Below are 18,824 nucleotides of genomic sequence, written 5' to 3' on the forward strand. Positions count from 1 at the left end.
TCGAATTACGTCCGCGCTACTAAGTCTTCTCCTCTTCTACTCTGTTCCTTCTTCTCTTTTTTCTGTCGCCCATCTTTCTCTATTTCAACCTCTTCGATTTCTATATACAACATCCCGCAATTCTTCGCCTCGTCTTGAACTTTACAGAGAGAATCTTACAGAGGTCTCGCACTAAGGAAAGGTAATGGCGCGTGAACGGCTCAAATGACCCGCGAATTTTAGCAGGCAGACAAGATCTCCTATTCGTGTTTATGTTTAGTAGGCGCCCGCAATCGTAAATCGCAGAAAATTATGCCGGGATATTATCATTCATACGGGAAATTTATGGTAATTTGCAAATCGGTCATGGCTCTTTTTCTTCATCATTGATATTGCATGACGTTTGCGAAAATGACAATTTGCACGATTATTCTATGTACAACGATCAGAGAAATATTATTGATGTTCTTATCACATTATCTCTTTGATATATTTTATATTGAAAACTATTTACACTGCAGATAATGTTATTGCCACGAAATTATATGGAAGATCTCCATATGCATTAGATTAATTAATCTAAAGCATGTTTTGTATATTAATTTATATTAATATATTTCTTTTATATCTTTATAATTACTTTTTTCTCAAAAGTTTTTGCAATATAAAATTTACTACACAAATTTTTATTCAAATTATTTTATAAACAGATCTTAAAAATTGTATCTTATTATATTTATTTAATTTATATTAATATATACGATTAATTTATTATATTTTTTATGAATCTCATGAAATGAGAATTATTATGAGATTACGCTTACAATTACTAACTATAAGTGATCATCTGTGCAAAATTAGTTGTTATTTTAATTCAAACAGATAAACACTTTAGAAGCATTTATATTTTTTGAAAAATTATTTCTTTTGACGGTTGCGAGAGTCGTGACAGGTGGATATCCTGGTTAAGAACCTTATAAGGACTCGAATCCGGGTATCTAGAGAAGACGTCAACATCTCTAAAGGTGCGGCTAACGCTGAGTAAATAACACTGAGACCTGAAATTAGCTATTCCCGACCGAGTAAAATAAATATTTTCACATCGGATCTTTGTTAGAGGATTATGAAAATTTTCAAAGCTGAATATATCTGATCATTCGATGTTCGTGTGGCCTAACTGCTTTGAACTTATAAAAAGCATTTGTAACAAGATCCATTTCTTTGTATATCATTTTATTTTATTACTTTTAACAAGGAAAAGAGTCTTTTGAATTAGGAATGTTAATTTTTTTATAATTTCATAATTTCATATTGTATATTTTATATACATATAAATTACATAGAGCTAATGAAGATACTGGATGGAGAACAATGGTCAATATAAATATTTTTTTTATCAAATACATTTTTATATTTCTCCTAATTTATTCTATCTCTATTTCTCTCTATTTTCTCTCTCTCTCTCTCTCTCTCTCTCTCTCTCTCTCTCTCTAATAGATAGATTTTTGGAAATATTAAATACTTGCTATATAACTGAAATGAAATTTTTTGACATTTAAAAGCGAAATGAGATGATAAGAACTTGAAGAATATAAAATGAAAAAATTATTATATCATAATTAATAATACACTAAAAGATTATATAAATATTACAACTTAGGAAATTTTAACATATTAAAATAAAGAGTGGAAAGTTGCAATTATTTATAAAAGATAACGACAATTTACTATTTTAATACGTTTAATATATGAAAAAGGAGTTATTAAGAATTATTATTTAAAAATAGGGATATCTATCTTTATTACTTATGAAATTGTATCTTAAAGAAATCAGTGTGTATTAATATGTCTGCTCTACATGCATAAATTAAGTAACGACATACGTACGATGTATACACGGTGTAACGACATCCAGGGAATTTTCGGCGCCGCTGACCGATTATTGATTTTATCTTTTGGATGTCTGCGACCAACGGATGTAGCGGACACGCGTGTCTGTATGCGTAACATGCGTATATGGACGCGCATGATACCGAGGGGTTGACAAAGCTACGAATGCATTAAATACTCGAGGGTGTAGTGTCCTCGGATCACACACGGTGACGCGCACACGCGTACCAGGACGGCTCCTAAATTGATTACGTCTAAAATCTGACGAAAAGGCTCTCTTACATTTCTTCCGACTCGATCTCATCGCGGAAAGATCTTTATAATAAAGGAGCAGTCGACGTGGTTGAAAACGCAACGCGCGGAAAAGATTCCGCATGCTTCTTTTTCCAGACTTTATTCGTACACTTTTTTCCTTCTTGATTTTTCTTTTTTCTTTCTTGAATTTTTTTTATATACTACTTCCATTGTTTCTCTTTCCTTTCTTCATCCAAGCAAATCGCTTCTTTTGCACAAACTTATCCGATAGTCTACTTGTTATCCACATTTGCAATATAATAGCAATACATAAATTTTTGAAAAAAGTACACATAAATTATTTTTAGAAAAAAGTAGATAAATTATTTTTAGTTTTGCATAAAACACACGCTTTTCCACAATACATTAATTACGTTATAAATATGTAAATATCTACGTATATACATTGCTTTATAAGAGACATAAATGACGACAAAAAGTTTAATTTAATTGGAGAAGAGCATAAAATTATGCAGTAAAATCATAAATATAATAAAATTGTAATAAAATGCAATAAAATTTATTGCATAACGATTGATTATAATTTTATTTCAAATAATAAAAATATCATGTATCCATAAGTCTGGAAATTCTTGCTTTACTTGCTTTGGAACGTTTGTTGATTTATAAATATCTGAAAAATGAATATTTTTATATAAAATATATGTTTCGTTAATATTTGAGAACTACTTAATATTTAAATATTTATAATTTACCTTGCAATTCATAATGTTAAGAGATTAATAATTACTTTTTATCTTTATTTCTTGTATTCTCGATTGATAAATTTCTGTATATATAAGAGAATTTATGCAGTTTGTGTATGTAATTAAATGACTGAGATATAATATCGAAAACACAAAATTAAAAAATTAATCTTTGAACGCTAATTTATATCTTTATATTTAATAACGAAATTATATAATTAATTATCTTAATATGCATTAATATGTGTATTATACTTGTAGAATTGAATGCATGGTATATTTTGATGAATATGAAATAAGGCGAAGAGATCTTCCATGAGTCAACATCTAAAAAATCATAAGATATGCGATAAGAATATTATTATGCAACGCAGGTTGTATTTTTAAATTATAATTTAATCAACGATTCTCTCTGTTCGCCTGTTCACGAAAGTGAATCGAGACCGTCGTGCCGGTCGCTCGAATCGACCGAGGAATCAAATTAAAAGCGAATTAGAGAATACGCGCGTATGATTCAACCCATAAGCATTCCCATGACGAAGTGGCCATAATCTCTGGATGTGTATAGCGGAGCAACTATCGTTCGCGCGTATAAAGTCAGGGCGTCATCACCCTCGCGTCCGTGGATCACGCAGCCCCCGTAATAGGGTTGCGGCCGTCGGTGACGTCGGACTCATGAATTTTCTATCCGTTCGTCGTCGAAATGATTAAATGATCTTCGTGTAGAGGATGCCCTTTCGACTTCCGCGCGTTTAGCGCAGAACGGTGACAAGTGGCATCCATCCCCCTCCTCCTCCCCCAATGTGATCATCTATTATTTATATTAATAGGCAACCCTCGAGCCGACAATCCGATGCGACAGGAGCAAACGTATGCATCCTTATATGTTTGCGCCTACGAATAGAAAACTCTGAATGGATCGCGCGCTTTCTCACGTCGACCATTTAATGCGTCATTCATTTCTATCTGAGCAAATTCTTGTAGCTAATTTATTTACAAGAAATTCAATAAATGTTGGTAGTAATTAGTAATTAAATATACTTGAATAAAAATAATAAGTTAATTTATAATATATTTATAGTATATAAATTTTTATCATAGACATCTGCATAAGAATCGCAACAATATTAGCATCTGCTATATGCTTTGCGATTTATTTATTTTGTTAAATGCATTGTTTATTTAATAATATTCTTTTAGAAATTTAAGATATGTATCACATCTTCGTAATTTCAATTTAATATTTTTTTTGAGAATCTATGAATAGCACACAGGTTACTAGTGCTGAAAATAAAAATAGTTTGACATATATACATTTTTTAGTTTATTCTATTATCGCGAGAATAGTAAATTGTATAGCAATTTTTAAATTTTTAATATATATATTATTAATATATATAATATTAAACTTGTAATATATATATATTAGAAATATAAATGCAATTATAACTATGTTTTTGGTGTAATTAGAATAAATGCTTTAATTTATTAAAAAAATAACAGAGAGAAATTCTTTAGTACAACAATAAAATAATAATTTCAAATATCTGAGAGAGAGAGAAGTGTTTGAATATTAAAATCATAATATGTATGTATTTATATATTTAAAAACATTACATATATTATGTCATTTGAAGGATTACTAATAATTAAAGAAAGGAAAATAAATCTTCTTTTCTTCGCAAATAAACTTTCATTACAAAATTATATTTAATAGTATGAGAAATGGGTACTTTTGATGTAATCAATCATATTCTACGTTCAATGCAATTGTATGGCTAAATCTAGTTTAAGTTTGGTCACACGGGATCTGACAATCTTCCATGACATTGTATTCGCGCAAGAGGTTTCTTGGTGATTTTTAGGACGAAAATTCACCATCGTGCCGATGTCGGTCGTAAAACTACCGACAAACAAAGCGGTGATTTCCGGATGGGCGCGTTTCACCCCAAAAATTGACCAATAATGCACATCGCGGAGTATCCATCGAGTCTCTGGTCGGAGCTGGTGTACCGGGTGGCAAATAAATAAGGGTACCCGGAGAAAATCGGGGATGCGAATCGCGGAATATCTGGCAGTTTGGGCGTTGCGCCGCTGTCAACGGGACCGCTTATAAATTCTAATAATACCAGCTCGTGGTCGGAGGAAAACATAGTGAATCGGTAGGGAATTGGAAGAGAGGTCGGGGGAGGGAAGAGGATGGAGAGGGAGCCGACGACTTTGAACAAGGGAATGCGCCGCCGGTAGCAGATATAAATCTCGCCTAACCGAATTAAGTTAGAAGCATGGACCGAAGTTTCGCCACGCCCACGCCGCCGATGAAACACTATCGAAACCGAGTCTGCATAGTGAAAATCGAGGGCATGGGAGAGAAATAAGAGCACGATCGTGGCTCGCGAAATACCAAAAAGGAAATTCAATAACGAGAAGACGTATTGCCACGAAAAATGTCAATTAGGTAAATACGTCTTGTTTGACAAATTGCTTTCATATATAAATAAATAAACATATATAATACATTAAATAATAAGGCCTATTGAAACAAAATATAAGTCTTTTTTTCTGAAAAAATTATATTTTTCTATCTCAAAGTTGCATATTTCGGGAACGATTTTCTTTTTCTTATACGAACTCAAAATGCGCCATAAAATAATGCATAATCGACAATTTTAAATACAAAGAATTGAATAAATTTTAGAAATGCTTGATCTTGATTATCTTTTATCCTTCAAATCACGATTCGCACGCAGTAACCGACGCTATTAATTTATCGCGATTCATTACTTCAACGCGCGATCGATGCCGGTTCACTTGTTAATGCGTCTATTCGTGTCTGAATTATTTCCTGCTTATCGACGCCGAGTGATGGGTAAACGCGCGCATCCCTCTCTCAGGTCACCCTCTGCTCGGCAAGTGTCCCATGTAATGATGCCCTGACGCGTGCCGTTTCGCAGTATGGGGCCCCCAACGAGAGATCCATCCGACTTAACTATTTACCAGCCTCTGGTCAAGAAAGGGGCCACGACTAGGCCTCTGGGTCTCTCTTATGCGTGTATTATGCGGCAAATAAGTCATGCGTTTTCGAGGGATATAACGCGAGTTTCCTATCCCGTTTCCCTCGCTTATTTGCCAAGATTAATTAACTTACCGAACCCCGATCGAGACTAGGAGAATCCACTCGACGCGACTGATCTTCGTTTTTTTGTATTTTTTATTAAGTGATTTGTAAGAAGTATCTTTTATTACAGGTGTGTACTATTTAATGTCACTTATTTTGCATTCTACACAAAATACTTCTTCTAAATTACATTAATTAATAATAAGCAAGAAGAAGCTGAATTGTAAGTTACGTACAAGTAAATTGATTTAGATAGGTTGATTTAAATAGATGTTAGTTCAAACAAAGAAGAATCGATGGAAAGAATAATTATTTCTCTTGTATAGTTTCTGTGATGATTTTGGCCTCAACACAATTTTAAGAAAATCAGGAAAAGAAGAATTATTTTGATGTATTTCATCTCATACAGTTACATCGCATATGAAGAAAAAGTTTTATTTTAATTATTCCAAATTAATCTTTGTGATCAATACTCGTTTCTTCTTTCGCGCTATGAAAAAAATTAATATTGTAAAATATTAATAACTTATGCATTCAATATTAATAATTTATTATAAAACAATAAATTAGAAAAATTATTACAGCATAAATTAGCATAGAAAATATATAAATTTTTAAAAATATTAGCATTTTCTTAGATCCTTATACATATAAATAAGACTTATATTTTTTCATATATCTAAAATAGAAATATGTGATTATATCGTGATGTGTTCATCACATCGTTGGCGCATTATAACTCACGAAAAAATATGTAAAAAATATTTTATTATTGCACACATATATTCTTTATAGTTATTATATTTAATTTAAATTTTAATCATTTTGATTTTGATAAATTTCTCATAGCATATATGATTTATTAAATTATTTCACTGCGATGTGGAGAGAAATCTCTTCTATTTGATGTTACAATATACCAGAAATCGATAATATATACATAACTGATATATATATCTTGTAAACTATATGTAATAACGATATATTTGCGTAGTTTGATAACATCGGCGCTAATATATAATAATAATATGAAAATTATATAGTCGTAAATTATTTAGATATTTCATAATATCTGATATGGCGCTTATAGGCAGCAGGTATATTGGACTTTCCTGCGCATAATATCACATGTAATGAGATTTCATATCGCGAGATTATCATTCTATTAATACCTACATACAGCACAAGTAAATACTCTCTCTGTTTTTAATTAGTATACATTAAGATTTCACAAATCTGTCATTCTACAAAATAATCATTCTTTACTTAAGAGGAATAAAAAAATTGTTTATACATTTTTAAGAAAAAATTAACATAATAATTGCAATATATTAACGATAGATCAGATACATCACAAGTAGAATAATTGAAATTTAAAATTCGTAAACGTTCTCATTGCAAATCATGCGACTGATGGCTGAACATTTGTAGCGGTAGACTTCCAATACATCGAAGGTATCTACAATACAAGAAGCGTGGTAATGAAAACATGCCTAGAACCGAGGAGAAAAGTCGCATTGAAAAGCATCGCCGAGACGAAGTCCACAAAGGAGGATCGATGATGGTGTATGGAGGTGTCGTTTCGTAGCATCGGGATTGGAAATCGGGTATCTGGATTATCCTTTGGCATCTCCTAGTATATCACGAGACGCTGCTGAGTTAGGGTAGAGGCAGGGTATAAGGAAGGGGTGCAACGAGGCTGCATTGCTGAAGCAGCGGTAGCAGCAAGACGGTGGAAGAGGATCCTTTATGATCGCCTTGACTCGAAGGAGCCAGTAACTCCGGCAGAACACTCCCCCAGCATCCTCCCTATCGTTTTTCTATCTCACTCTCTCCTCCACTCCATCCTCTCTCCCCTTCTCTTCTCTTCTTCTGTACTTCCTTTATTGGCACACCCGGTATAATAAGGAGCGTTTGTATTTAGTCGGCCATGCGCAGTACTGCCTGTTGGCGTATCATCGATCAGACCGGCGACTGACTATTGGATCAAAACAAGAGGATGAGAATGGAAATGGGAATAAAGAGAGGATATACTGTCTGGCAGAAAGGACAACGGAGACAACCGGAAAAATAGAAAGGGCGGGACATGTCGTGGACCTGAGAAAGTCGTTGCGAAGCGATTTCTAACTGAAACTAGACAAGCAAACAGGACGTATTTTTTGGAGAATTAGGAGAAGCGAAAGACGAGCCTATTTATTCCAAGCTAAATATCCCAATATAATTAAATAACTAATTAGAAACTAAAGCTGAAAATTTGCCATCAGATGCTATTAGTTCGAGAAGCCTTGAAGGCCTATCTGAGCCTACTGTGAGCTTTTTGATTCTTCGCTGTGAAAAGCAAGATCAAGAAAGGTCGTGGAAAATTACCATAAATGATTGTAATTTTTTGGCTGGGATCCCAAGGATTCTGAACATTTTAATACTCCATCTTATTGTCTTGAAATTTGTTATATTTGTTGCATTAAATATATTATCTCTTATTCTTCTCCTAGATTTCAAATCGAATATTAATACAGTTTATAATAATTTGAAATTATTTTGTGATTAAACGAGAGTATAAGAGATTGAAAAATTTTAATATAAAAAAACTAAAACACATATAGAATTCGGATTTGACTTAATTATTATGCCTCAATTTTTTTTAACCTATGCTTCTTCAAAGGAGCGGAATAATTAAAATAAATCCTGAATTGAAATAATTTTAATTACTCGATATCAATAAGAATATTGATATCCTATGCATATGATTATTTAATTTCAAGAAAAACTCACTTCCGACAATATATACTTACGTATTATTATGCATGGTTAGCTTTTATTTATTAGTTGATGCTGTAATTTTGCGCTGTAAATTTTATATTAGAATTGTTAAATCAATTTTTTACTTTATTTTATATTATGATATTAATCTATTAATAGCTCTATTAATATATAATATATAATATATAACATATAACGTATAATCTATAAAATGAGTAAATAATATTCATATGATAATAATTTAATGATCTTTTGTACATTAATTTTTATTTTAATAAGATTTATTGCTCAATAATATGATATACGATATTGCTCAAGTATACGATAATTAAATTATTTAAACTTCTCCACTTTACAAGATAATTAATTGAATTAATTTATATAAATATATTAACGAAATAACTTAAAGCTTATAACAGTCTTGCTCATTAGTATCAATATTTCTCAAACAATCTCGATTATCAGATCTCATGAAAATTTCGAAGGAATTGGAAAAATCTTGCTAATCGCATTGTATGGAATACTGTGATGGCGGAAGAGATGAAAATTAAGGAATGCCGTTTGTTTCCTTTCTTCGAAAGACTTGCGAAGACATATATATATATATATATATATATATATATATATATATATATATATATGATAAGATAGGGTGACACTGTCCTAAGGATAATTGGAGATCTCGTTACTTCCCACCGGTAACTTCAATTTGCGATCGACCGATAATGAGATATCGAATCCTGTATCTCCGATCTCTTTCTCTCTTCCTCTTTCTTTCTCCTTTACTTCCTTTTTTATCCGGTGTCTTAGCCAATGTCGTAGCTTTCTCGGCTTACGTTCAAACAACGACGTCAAGACGTATTCGGTGTCCCCTAGACACTTATTAAACACCCTCTTCTTTTTTAACACGACAATGCTAATGTTATCATGTTTCGACAAAGAAATAGGAACCTGTATCTATTTATTTATACATTTGATATGACTAACATATCACAGTTGATTTTTCTTTTTTTATATTTTTATAAAAATATTAAAATTAAATTGTTGAATTTAATAAAAAGTGATACAAGTGATATAGAATAATTTTAATTAATAATAATTTTAATTTAAAAAATGTATGTGATGCAATGATATAAAAATAGAATACGATATATGTTTTAAAAGCAGAGAGTTTATAAGAGCACATAAATTAATAAATTTTATTTTTTTGTTAACAAAAGCGAGTTGCTTTGTTACCAATGTTTTTGCGTGGACGCTTGTAAATCATGAAAAACCGCGTGCACATTGAAATCTAAGCGGAAGATAATTTCGGGGTGGCAGTGCAAATTGACAGGGCGCGCGACGCGTTTCCATTCATTTAAATTACGCACCAATTCTGCCGGTGACTTTGGCATTGTTGCTGCAAATTGGTCTACGCCCTAGCCTCCGGCCTCCCTCTTGTGTCCGGTCGTATATACGCTTGCTGAACAAACCGATGCTTGTGTCCAGCTTTTTAAATAACGGCCTGTAACTATCGCGTATATACGTCCTGTATTAAACGCTTTAAATTATGGATTACTTCGCAAATTTTAAATTGATTTTTTCTTTATAAAAATATTACAACAATTACAACTTTGCGTAAACGAATGAAAATGAAGGAAAAGTTGAAAATTAAGTTTTATAGGAATAATGAAATAGATAATAAATAAAAATACACAATAAAATATATATTTTACTTAATTTTAAATGTAGATTTTAGTACAAAGTTTTAATGTGACGTATTGAAAACATATTTATTATCATAAATTGAAAAGAGCCGTGGTAAATCACAGTACTAATTTTTTGCTACAGCAATCGACTTCGAAAATAATAATAAATAAAGTAATGATTATTTTATCATTTCCTGAACATTAATTTTTAACTTGCATATGTATCTATCTTTTGATTTTGCTTTAAATGCACATATCTGTATTGTTTCATATAATATATTTCTACTCTATGATTGATTATTTTCGAACGCTATAACAAAAGTTTAATAACATAAGATTAATTTTTTTTGTTACCAAAACGATTACTTGTAATTTATTTGATGTACAGTTAATGAAAAAATAGTAGAGCTGCACATACTTTATAAAATTACTTTTATGCGATTGATAGATCAGTAAATAATTAATTAATATATAATATTTGTCGAATAATGCAATGCTTATTATTCTTTGGAAATGTAGTTCGTTATATGCGAGCGTGCGTGTGGAGAAAGCGACACGCGTCTTCACCGTAGGAGGCGAATCATCAGCGAATCATTACTAACAAGTAACCTAACAGGCATGAAAAATAGGATAGTAGCTTTTGAGAAGGCCATTTGAGCATGATAATTAACTATACAGCATTGTGACACGTGTCGTGCGAGTGCAAATTGGATAAAGTAACTGATCGTCCGGCACTATCATGGTAGTCTAATTAAGGAATAATGTAAGCGAGAAAACTAATGTACAAATATTTTTTTAACGTTAGTACAATATCGAGACAAATTAGGTATTTCGATGGTTGAATGCTTTATTATCAATCGTAAAGTTTACATTTGAACAATGAATATATGTTGACGACAGAAACTATAAAAAAACTAGATCAATCTTTTTATTAAGAGAACTAGGAAGAGAGATTCAAATATAATCGATAAATAAATTATACAATTTATTTATTTATTTATATAGATTACAAATAAATATTCCAAGGTTTTTGTTTGCACGGTATGTATTTATTATACATGTACCCAATAAACTAACAAATATTTTATATTTTGAAATATATTATAAACGTATATACAATATTAATTTTTAAATTCTGATTAATATTAAATTAGAAGAATAAGAATTAATTCTATTATATTTTCTCACACATGGTATGAAAATGCTTTTTCTAATTACCTATTTATTTTGTTTCAGGTATGGTTTCAAAATCGGAGAGCAAAATGGCGCAAAACGGAGAAATGTTGGGGCAGAAGTACTATAATGGCGGAATATGGTTTATACGGAGCGATGGTTCGACATTCCTTACCACTTCCAGAAACGATTTTAAGAAGTGCCAAGGAAAATGAATCCGTTGCACCGTGGTTGTTAGGTAAGAAAGAACATATTTCTCTAACAAAATTCTTAAATTAATATTTTGTTAAATTAAATTTTGATAATTTAAGTACATCAAATCCTTGAATCTTTCTTTTAAATTTGGGCCTAGAATTGTATCCGCAAATCTCTTAATAAAATTGGACACGAATGCACCATTGGTCATTTTATATTTTTCTTATATATATATATATATATAAAAGAGAATATATTACGTAATATGTATACATATAGGAAAATATAAATTTATCTAATGTAATGTTTACAAGAAATTTTTATTATTTATTGATTATTTTAATTATTTCGCTTAGACAATTGTAAAACATTTTTTTATAATTAATTAATTTCGTAATTTTATTCTATTTTGCGATATATATTAGCAAAAAAATAAATGACCAAAATAAGAATGCTTAAAAGATTATGAGAGAGACCATTGAAAACCGGAAAAGTTTTGATAGGAACACTTAAAATGAAAGTGGCCCAGCAAATTTGGAATATTTTTTTCTGTTGGTTTGTACCAGCTCAATCGTCTAAGACAAGCAGCTTTAACCAAGATTTCGAATGTAATCAAGAACTGATTGACTGTGGACCTGTAGGGATGCATCGAAAGTCGCTCGAGGCAGCAGAGCATCTCAAATCTGGCGGAGAGGACAGTGGTAACGATCAAAACGGAAGCGGAAGCAGCCCCAATCATAATCATCATCAAGGAGGACCAACCAGTTCGGAAAGCGGACAGGAGAGTCAGGACGGCATGGGACCTTCGTCATCCACGAGTAAGTTCTATTTTGCCTAAATATATATTCAACTTAAAAAAAATCTATAAATTTTATATTAAAATATTTTAATTAAAAAATGTTTTTATCGCAATTTACTATATAAATATTTAATGAATTAATATTTGTGTGAATATGTATCTTAACGAAAGCAGTTGAATTATAAGTTCGACAATTTGGAAAAGAATATATTGCGCAAAAATATCATATATTAGTTTACTGTCCAAAAACATTTTTATCTAAATAAACTTTCTCTAAGAAATTTAACTATTGATAAAAGAATTAATAAAAAAAAGTTACGTACTTCTTTTTATTATATATAAATTTCTAGCTTCTTTTATTATATATAAATTTTTGAACTGCAATAAAAAAAAATATATATGTAGAATAGAAAAACTAAAAAAAAAATAATAAAAAAGGCAAGAAACGAAAAATTTCACACAAATAAGTACACGCGTCATTGTGTTCACAGGTGTTGTACAGGATACAGAGCAACTTAGAAACGAGAGTATTGCCTGTTTAAGAGCGAAAGCGCAACAGCATCAACTACAATTGAGCCTGCAGCCAACATCGACACCGCCGGGCGGATCGTATCCGTCGGCACCACAATCCAGCACATTGCACACCTCGGTTTAATCGCAATTATATAAGCTCTTCTCTCCTGATAGTTCCGTGTCCGATATTTTTGCTGCTGATACGGAAGCACATCGTCCTGCCCGGCAAACTGTCGTGAATACAGGTGAATCGGCAGCATCGATTTCAAAATCAGTGATATTTTTTTAATGGATACCTTCGACGAAGACGGATTCTTTCCGGATAAGGTATAAGGCTCTCATCGGAATCGCTCATAATCAGATTGCAGCGATCGCGGTGATCGTTGACGATCTCGAATTGACTTCCGATTGACTACACGATTCTGATACACCACATTCCTCGCACCAAATTTCGCAAATATTTGCGGGGATCAAGATTATCCGTGATGCAGACTAATCTTTAGTGAACATCAAAGATACACGCAAGAGATATGTACAAGCACAACGAAGCATGACGAACCAACCGATCGAGCGCCTGTTTTGCGTTATCCGTTTACATGTCTCACGCAATTAGGCAGGCCTAAATCGACACAGATCCGTGTAAATCCACCGCAACGACTTGACGTACAATGATAAAAGACATTAATGGTATCTTCATAATATGTTTCGAGAGAAACGAATTATTGCCGGAAAGGGAATGATGGGACTAATTGTTAAGTTTAATCTTTATCAACGAAATAACATAGCCTACTGACGAACGATACAACGTACAATGAAAGATCATAAAAATTTCGTCAACAAAAATTTTCAGAGAGAAAATTTTCCAAAAAAATAAAAATCGTTGACGAAGGACGAGGCTTGATTATTCCAGGTGGCAAATCAAGAACCGACAGATTAAGAGTGAACAAAACTACCTAAGTAGAATATAATCGCTTTTCATAGTGCGACAGTATACGTATGCTTGTACGTGTGTGTATGTGTGTGTCTGTGTGTGTGTATGTGCATATGTATGTATGTATGAGTGTGTGTGTATGTGTGAATAAACGGGCGAAAGGAAAAGTGATAGAATGGAGCGTGATAAAAAAATTTGAAGATTCGAAAATTTCATCTTCAGAGCGTAAATTTGCAACGAATGAACAACGCAATGAACAAAGGAAATAAAAAGGAGGAAAGAGAGATTGTAGGGAATACTTAGCAAAATAACAGATTATATCAACACATCGAAAAAGATAGGCCCGAAGACTTCATATTATACATATATATATAACAAGCGCCCCTAAGACTTACAAGTTTACGATAACATGCAAGCATCGAAAGCTGAATTGACCGAATAAACTCATGTGTGTATTTAAAAGGAAGCGAGAAAGAGAGAGAAAGAGGGAGAGAAAGAGAGATATTATATGTGTAGATGTGTAAAACAAGCAAAGAGAAAAATAGAAAGAGGGAGAAAGAAAGAGAGAGAGAAAGAGAGATGTGTAAGATTTATTAGCGAAGACTTCCTATATGCAAGTACTTAAAGAAAAACATAACTGTTGTCAAATGTGCAATATATCGATATAAGTTCTAGCTCGATAAGGTATACTTTAGTGACAGATACATCTTACGCGAGGTGGTTGCGATGGCGCCGGTGTCTCGTCGGGCGGTTGTTATATAAACAAATTTTGCAATATGTCTTCTCGACAATTATATATATATATATATGAACTGAAAGAAATTCGTGGAATATCGCTCGTCTAATTCTTATGCTTTTTGTTCCTGCAAATTCATCTACGTCGTTGCACCGTTGTTTCGGAGCGCCCGCCTGCTGTATATAATTATATAAATAAAAAAGTATGTGCGAATGTAAAAGATGACTCTAAATTAAATGTGGTTGCGAGACATGCTGAATCGAACGAAAATCTTTTCGCGAGCACACTTTTGTGAGATCTTCAAATGAAAATATTGAAATACAAAAGGAAAGTATTTGCTTTATTACTTTATTACTAAATCTTTGCGGAGTAGAAATCAATAGATAATTTTAATTTTTCTATTGCACTGTATTACTTATTTAATTTTTCGCTGAGGCAGAGTCACTTATCTTTTATCTTAACAAGTGTTTTACAAAATGTTTTATAAAGTATCTCATAGAATTAGTATGATAAATTAAAATATTCTTGTGCATTATCTGAAAAAATCAATAATTTATATTTTAAGAATATTTTTCTCATTTTTTTCTTGTAATTGTCACATACAAATAATATTTAAAAAATAGTTAAAAAACTAGGTTTAAAAAACTATAGTGTTCGAATGAACTTTTAATAACAAATTTTCTAGTCAATTTAAAAACTATTTTTTCTCAAAATGTCGAAGATTATTGCAAGTTTCCAATTTTTGCTTATATCCTATATGTTTTTAATTAAATCTTAAATTGAAATTCTAGTAAAGTAAACCCCACCTGAAATTAATTATAATTAAAAGGAATGTGATTGTGCTAATATTTTAACTTTACAAAATTTAGTGTGGGAAAAATCCTTTTTCGCTCAATCGTTTAATTCGAATATTATTGATGCTTCGATATTTTCGCGGAAAAATTGTCTTCAAATTGTCTTCAAAAAATTTATTATTAATAAAAGAACCATTGATAATAATTTTGAAACATTTTGTTATACATATATAATTGACTTAGCCTCTGCCGTTCGCGTGTGAATCATACTGTCCGCTGTTGAAAAATTACATGCACTTGGGAATTCTTACAGTCGATATAAAGTTTATTATTTTCACGTTATTTGTTTTCAAATGTGCAGTATACAAATATTATATTGAAAGAGTTAATAGGTCGCAAAAAGTCTCGTCTAATTCCTAATATAGTCCATTAATATATATGTAACTTACAATTAATAATGCTATTTTGTGCTTATGATTACATTTTAGATATATGAATATAAATTTCCGCAAGAAGGAGGATCTTGACTTTCTTGCGAATTATGATTTTCGCGAGGATTCAGGGACAACGATCAAGCAAAATTCTATCTGTCTTAGATCAAGTTATACACGTAACATAACATATTATAATTTAAAGGACTCGCGCGATTTTATGAAAAACAAAGTAACCACATGTTCTCTAGAAAAAAACGAGTCAAAAATCGTAATGGAAATAATACCACTATTATTGTGAATACATTTAACGATGAGCTCCGGATCTGCAGCGAATTCTCTGTATTTGAATGCTCTAACGCATGCATAGTAGTCGGATAGTATACGTAAGAAATAAAATTTCTGAACAAATACGCATTTTTCAATGTTCATTACCTCGCTTAAAAATGATGAGAAAATATTATTTCGCAAATAATTTTTCTTTTCTCTTATTGAAATCTCATTATGTAAGACAATATGTGTATGTATAATAACTGTTTATTACTTTAAAGTTTTATAAAGAACTGTGACTAATAGATTAAATTAATTTAAATGAGACAAATTAATTTAAATGAGAATAAAGATGAATTTTTTTTTTGGATTTAGTTAATCAATTTGTTTTCGATTATGATATTTTATTTTGGAAAAAATATTTTTTAGCTATCGTTTAGCTCATTGATGGAATATACGATTTATCTGCGAAACTTTTATTTACTTCGATGAAAACTATTTTCACGTTTTTTAATTCTTATTTTTTCTGTAATTTTTGAAAATTTTATTTAAAGGATACTAGTATATATATGGATTCTATGCTGTTGTCAATCAACACGTGTAATGCGGCCACAATACCGGTTGCCTGTCTTACAGGCGATTCGAGCAGGTATCCTAAAACCTTATATAATATATATTGCAAATTCTGATAATTATATTGTTGCTACAATTTTATCTTCTCTTCATTAATATAATTATCTTCTTTTAATTAATATAATTATTATTAATTTATTAGATTGTTTTAATTCTTTTGAGATGAATAAAGAAGATTATTATCTTTGAATACTCTTGATTAAAAAAAAGTTTGTAAAATTTAATAAATGATCTAGAAAAAAATCAATTATATAACATTGATTTTAAAAACAAAAGATATTAGGGTATTGTTCCATTTTTTCAAACAAATAAAATAAACAATATGATTTAAATAATATTAAAATTTCACATTTAATTGATATATTTCTTCATATATAGATACATGTGAGATATCGATGATATATAATATATTAATTGGACATTGAGTCTTGTAAAATGGTTATGCTCCGAGCATGAAAACATTAATATCGAATATTTACAAAAGTACAAAAGCTTACAAAACATCAATTACTATACAGCAAACTCTTCTAATCACTTTTTATCATTTTCTTTTTCTACACATCGAAAACTAGGTTTAATAACGGCTTTAATAAAGCCAATATAATATAGTTTTCTAATCGTGTCTAAATTGTAATCATCGTACCATTTTTCTAACTTAGAAAATCAGACTTTTAGTTTTCCGGGAGCAATTAATTAGTTATATACTCACTGCTTACCTAGGCCTTTTATGCATTTATTAATAGTGGTAGATATTATTTTGATAGATAAAAAATCATTCCTTTTGATCAATATTATTTATTATTTAAACACCACGAATCTTGCGAGTGTTTATATATTTATCGCATTCTTTTTCGTTCAAGATAAAATTATTAATACCTATAAGTAAAATAAATACATCCTAAACATATGCTACAGATAATCTGCTGCATTGTTTTGATTCTGATACAAGGGACAGGAACTTTATTAACGTCTTGTCTGTCTTGTTAATACTAGATGACTATTACTAATGATATTTTGCGAAATTAATTATGCTTAATTGCTGTTGAGTTTAATTAACAAAATATGTATCGTAGCTTTTATAAAAGTAAAATGTCGTATAATTTGGTAGAGGCCATAGTTAATGTTTAGCATTAATAGAATTTTGCATTGGTTTACTTAGCACCTTTGTTAATTTCCATCATAATATTCTAAAAGTATTGAAAATTTAGTATCTTAAAAAAAATAAAAAATAATGTCTATAAAAAATAATAAAAGATAAAATTGTACATGTTCTTTTAAAATGCACATACATTCAATACATATATATATATATATTTTTATTTTTTTTTCATTGCATAATTGTTATATTTTTCATTATATGTGATTATTTTTATTGATCTTATTTTATTAACTTTAGATAATTTGTGATTTTAACTCATTTTGCCATCACTTTAGATGAGTAAAAATACTACTATCTTATTCAGAAAATTAAATAATATTATATATAATTTATGTTACATTTTCAGGTAGAAATTATAATATTATTATTTATATCTATATAAATTTATTATTTATTATAAATTAATAAAAAATTAATGAAATTCAAAATACTAAGCTATAATTGCACGTTCAACTCTTTGTAAATATTTATTTAAAAAATATTAATATTAATTCCACATTCAATTATTTTTTTACAAAGGTGCTTATTTCTTTTGTGCAAAATTTTCTAAAAATGTATAAACATTTAAAATTTTTTCTGATTTGGCAAATCCTTATAGGCATATTTTGCATTTTGTTAAGACTATTATATAACATGTTTTAAATATTAATGTATATTAAATTCCTGTAAGCGTTTTTCATAATGGTGTTTAATTCGTCGTATAAAATTTCCGCGAAAAATGTCTATATAATGTATATATGTACCAAATTTTGTA

General features: G+C 30.3%; 1 protein-coding gene across 2 annotated transcripts in view; it reads left to right on the forward strand.

Annotated features, from left to right (window-relative positions):
• The window catches only part of LOC105255499 (pituitary homeobox 1), a 58,558-nt gene extending 43,433 nt beyond the window's left edge, over positions 1 to 15,125 (forward strand). The window contains exons 5-7 of one of the 2 annotated variants that reach the window (XM_011264814.3): positions 11,673 to 11,847; positions 12,371 to 12,622; positions 13,095 to 15,125. In XM_011264814.3, the coding sequence (XP_011263116.1) occupies positions 11,673 to 11,847; positions 12,371 to 12,622; positions 13,095 to 13,258 (591 nt within the window). In that variant the 3' untranslated portion in view covers positions 13,259 to 15,125. The remainder of the gene's footprint in view (positions 1 to 11,672; positions 11,848 to 12,370; positions 12,623 to 13,094) is intronic. The other variant, XM_011264815.3, reaches the window with a different exon arrangement.
• The last annotated feature ends 3,699 nt before the right edge of the window (positions 15,126 to 18,824 follow it).

The sequence above is a fragment of the Camponotus floridanus genome, unplaced genomic scaffold (assembly GCF_003227725.1).
Source record: "Camponotus floridanus strain SB8 unplaced genomic scaffold, Cflo_v7.5 scaffold18, whole genome shotgun sequence".
Taxonomy (NCBI): domain Eukaryota; kingdom Metazoa; phylum Arthropoda; class Insecta; order Hymenoptera; family Formicidae; genus Camponotus; species Camponotus floridanus.